A 4,483-nucleotide genomic window follows, 5' to 3' on the forward strand; every position below is an offset into this window, starting at 1 on the left:
CTTGCCAAGAATCTAATGTGGCATTCTACCTGGGGTCAGGAGTAGGGGAAACCGAACCCGGTTGCCGGAGAGGGTCCGTGCAGCACAGCAAGTATGTTCCCTGTGACAACTGGAGCATTGCCCAGGGCGTGGCCAGGCTGCCCAGCTGGTCCTGTGTACAAGAATCTGCACGCTTCCTTCCTTGCTTGCTTCCTTCCTCTCAGGTCCTCCCTCACCATCTCACCTGGGGGCAGGTAATAAAGCAGGAGGAGGGAGATGGATGGACTGGGAGGGCGGGGAGCCGCGTGGTGCCATAAAGCCCAGCTAGAGAGGACCTGTCCAGAGAGTGTCCAGCCAGCAAGAGCCATCAGTCAGTGGACCAGCAGCCTTTTGGACCCAAATAGCTGAAGCTGTGAGACCAGGACATAGGCCATGCTCCGAGGCACGCCAGGACTAGGCCTCGGGGGCCTGAACCGGGCTGAGGATTTTGTGGAGGACTTGGGGCGCTCCTGCTCGGAGGCTGGCAGGAATTTTGGAGTGCTGAGGAGGAGCAGCTTGGACGAGGCAGAAGAGGCAGCTGGCAGAAAGCGCGAGCGGCCCACACGGTCCAAGGCTCGGCGCATGGCGGCTAACGTGCGGGAGCGCAAGCGCATCCTGGATTACAACGAGGCGTTCAACGCGCTCCGCCGGGCGCTGCAGCATGACCTCGGAGGCAAGAGGCTCTCCAAGATCGCTACGCTGCGCAGGGCCATCCACCGCATCACTGCTCTATCCTTGGTCCTGCGTGCCAGTCCGGCGCCCCGCTGGCCCTGCGGACACCTGGAGTGTCACGGCCAGGCTGCCCAAGGCTCGAGCACGGGGAATTCCAGCTTCAGTGTTCCGCGGTCAGCGCCGTCTCCTATAGCGCCTAGCCTAACGCGCAGGGACATCGCCAGCCCCTTAGTGCCGCCTACACCGCGCTGCGCTTCGTGTTCCCCGCACTCGCACTTGGGGCGGCCTAGGGTGATGGCCGAAGTGCCCAATTTGGCCCAAACCTCCGGGGGAAACTGGCGTCAATGTCCTGGGGCTCCCCCTGTTCGACCGGTTTCGTGGCGGTGGGGTTCTGGGCTGGGCTACCAGCACTCTTGATCGTGCCACCCAGAGGGAAGCCGGCTTGGCCCGAGTGACTGCAAAAGAGAAGATGGCAGAAGTCATCCTGGACAGAGCAAAATTGAATGGGGTTGTGACTTGCGTGGCAAAGGAGGATGTCTTACCATGGGAAGGAACTACCGGGCTCAGGGCAGCCTTCCCACATCCCAGCCTGGGGTGGTGAAAAAGAAGGGAGATTTTAGGTTTGGACTTGGTCAACCCCTTGTTCCTGGAAAGTGGCCTTTGCTTTCCTTTGCTTCTGAGCCCTCCTTTTCCCTTGCCGCCTTTGGAAAGTGGGACTTGTGGGACTGTGTGGGTAGGCAGCTGCTATGATCTGAGGGCATATGCTGTGGTCCTCTTCCCCGGTTTGGGCTGCTGCTGAACTGAGAGAAGCCCAGAAAATGATCAAATAAAAAGGAAACATGTCTTCTCCGTCTGCTATCAGGACTCCAATGAGTTCAGTGTCCTAGTATGACAGAAAAGCCTCAGAAACGGGGTATTATCTTGGAAGGATGAATAGGGTCTACAGCCCCCAGGTAGGCACTGGATCACTGGTATATAGCAGGAATGGCTAGACACTCCTCTGTGTGCTGGAGACACTATTTGGGGAAAGTTAATGGTGGCATTGGAGGCTGCCGGAAGTGTAGCCGGGCCAGTTGCAGGGAGCAAAGTGGAGGGCAGGGCCAAGGATGGAGGTCGGGACCCAGAGTGGTAGATAGTGCTCTCAGCCAATTGACCGCCAAGGTTTCTGGTAGAGAGGTAAACTAGAAATAGAGGAGAAATTTTGAGTTATTTTGTTTTGTTTTTGTTTTTCGATAGCCCTGGCTGTCCTGGAACTCACTTTGTAGACCAGGCTGGCCTCGAACTCAGAAATCCACCTGCCTCTGCCTCCCGAGTGCTGCGCATCCTGCGCCTGGCGAGGTATGGTTTTAAGCCAAGTCCAAGGGAGGCGCCAGACGGAATTCTTCCCCGAGAATGATGGAGCATTTAGGATGGGTTCCTGCTGGGGTGCTAACGTTGGAGGCAGTGTTTGCTGGGTGTTGCCACCCCTGAATGGAGGCTGGAGAGACACCACAGGCACAGACTGGGTGAGAGTGAGGGTTTCTCAGCATAACGTAGATGAAGCTCAAGGCCACAATTGAAGCCATCTGCTCGCTGACACCTGGTCCACAGTCACAGCCTTAAGGCTCCTGTCTGTTTTCACAGTCAGTGCTGTGAAACAGCCCACAGAACGGCATCCACTCTGGGTCTAGACAGGAGCCAAATGTGAGACTCTAGCTAGCTTTGGTCCTGAGCCTAAGTGGATGGACGCTGGAGAGGAGAGAAGGACGCTGGAGAGAACCTGGGTCAGCATGAGATGCGACTTCATTTCTCGCCACTTCATTTCTCATTGGCTAATGACACCACCTTAGGGCAGCTGAGATCATTCCCGGCAGTTTATAAATTAACTGTTTAATACTCCAATTTTATGTTTAGGGAATCGAGGCAGTGCTTCACCCTTGTCTTTACCTTCAGGGATCTTTTCTCTGGAAATACAATAAATAACTAGCAAATCTTATTTTTCTAAATTCTAAGATAGTAATGTTTTTCTCACCCAATCACATTCTTTACCTGAGGAAAGCGATGGCACCCCCCTGTGGGTCGAATTAGGATATGCAGCACAGGAGGGAGTTGAATTAGATAGGCCTGCCTTCTGGCTTAGCAGTTGAGTGACCTTAAGCAAATCGGCTAATCTCTTTGAGCCTTTGTGTTCTTTTCTGTATAATGGGCTCCTGTCAGTTGTTACATCACAAGCTGCTGTGCAGTGAGACACACATTTAAAGCACTTGGCAGAGTGTTCAGCTCCTCTGTAAGCACTCTCTGAAAGCCATTTAATCAGTCTGTTTAGGAATTTGCTTTAAGAGACTATATGAGAAGTGTTTAGGAGCCATGGAGTCTGCAACTTGGTTCCTTTAATGCCTTTATCAGGACTCTGTGTTTGAGTGTTGCCATGATAATGTGTATTTGGCTATCATGAGGTCTTTTGGCACATACATATTATATGTACTTTGGCACTTATGTAGATGTATGGCTGTATGTGTGTGTGTGAGTGTGTGTGTGAGTGTGTGTTCATGGATGTAACAACCTAAAAGGAGCTTCCTCCTCTCCCCGATGCTTTAGGGAGCTCAATTATGTGCCTATATAGTATTTCTACAAAAGTTTTCTACAAATCTTGCATAAGTTTTGAGAGAAAAAAAAAGCTTCCCCAAATCATATTCCCCCCCCCACAGATGAGTGATTCCTGCAAAAGAAAGATAAATTTGAGGCTATTAAAGAGATGGAGATTATCAACTAAAGTCAAATGGATTTGTCTAAACATATAAAAAAAAGTAGAAAAAAGTAAATGCATATTAGTGCTGCTGTGGCCAAAAGATATAAAAAATGCACAAAGAAACTCGTTATTTATGCAAGATTAGTAAAAACATCATTCAAAAATACTCCTGAGGAGATTTAAAAATTTTTTTTATATAATTATTATTAATAGTATCAGTAGAAGTAGTGGTCTTTTTATTATGTGTGTGTATGAGGCGGGTATGAGCACGTGAGTGCAGGGACTCTCAGAATTCAGAACAGAGTGCTAAATGCCCTGCAGCTGGAGTTAAGTGTGGCTGAGAACCACCTAACATGGGTGCTGGGAACTAAGTTCTGGTGACCTCTGCAGGAGCCCCACGTGTTCTCCAGCCCACTTATATTTTGTTTTTATTTTTTTAATTTATTCATTTTTTGTATGAGTGTTTTGCCTACATGCATGTATGTGCACTGAATCTGTGTTTGGTGTCTACAGAGGTCAGAAGATCCCCTGAATCCCCATATGCACAAGAGCAACAAGTGTTCTTAACTGCTGAGCCACTTCTCCAGCCCGTTAGATTTGTTTTGGTTTGTTTGTTTGTTTGTTTGTTTGTTTTGAGAATGCACCTCACTATGTAGTTCTGGCTGGCCTGGAATTTGGTTTGTAGACGAGGTTGGCCTTGAACTTATAGAGCTCCACCTGCCTCTGCCTCCAGAGGCCTGGGATTAAAAGCCCACAGCACCATGCCCACTTTTAAAATGGTTTTTGATAGCACCTGCTTGTATAGCCCAAGGTGCCCAGAAACCCACCATCCTCCTGCCTCAGAGATCACCAAGACTGTCAGAGGCTAGCTTCTAATGACAGAGAATTAAAATGTTGCAGTACTCCTAGCATCCTCAAGACAGCGATGGAGGGCTCCGAAGAAATCTCTGGTCCACCCGGGCCGGGGCTCAACACTCCATCCCCAGGCAGGCTGGGCTGTGTGAACATGGAGCTCGTGAAAGAGTTCAAAGCTCCTTGGGTTCCAATATCTTCATATTAAACATT

At 50.1% G+C, this 4,483-nt stretch overlaps 1 protein-coding gene across 1 annotated transcript; it reads left to right on the forward strand.

Annotated features, from left to right (window-relative positions):
* The first annotated feature begins 332 nt into the window (after positions 1-332).
* Positions 333-1,539, forward strand: Bhlha9 (basic helix-loop-helix family, member a9). Its single transcript, NM_177182.4, has one exon. The coding sequence runs from the start codon at positions 412-414 to the stop codon at positions 1,105-1,107; it is 696 nt and encodes a 231-aa protein (NP_796156.3). The 5' UTR covers positions 333-411; the 3' UTR covers positions 1,108-1,539.
* The last annotated feature ends 2,944 nt before the right edge of the window (positions 1,540-4,483 follow it).

Source organism: Mus musculus, chromosome 11 (assembly GCF_000001635.26).
Source record: "Mus musculus strain C57BL/6J chromosome 11, GRCm38.p6 C57BL/6J".
Taxonomy (NCBI): Eukaryota; Metazoa; Chordata; class Mammalia; order Rodentia; family Muridae; genus Mus; species Mus musculus.

Coding starts and splice junctions, on each gene's coding strand:
- Bhlha9 (NM_177182.4), top strand. CDS start 412: ATGCTCCGAGGCACGCCAGGACTAGGCCTCGGGGGCCTGAACCGGGCT.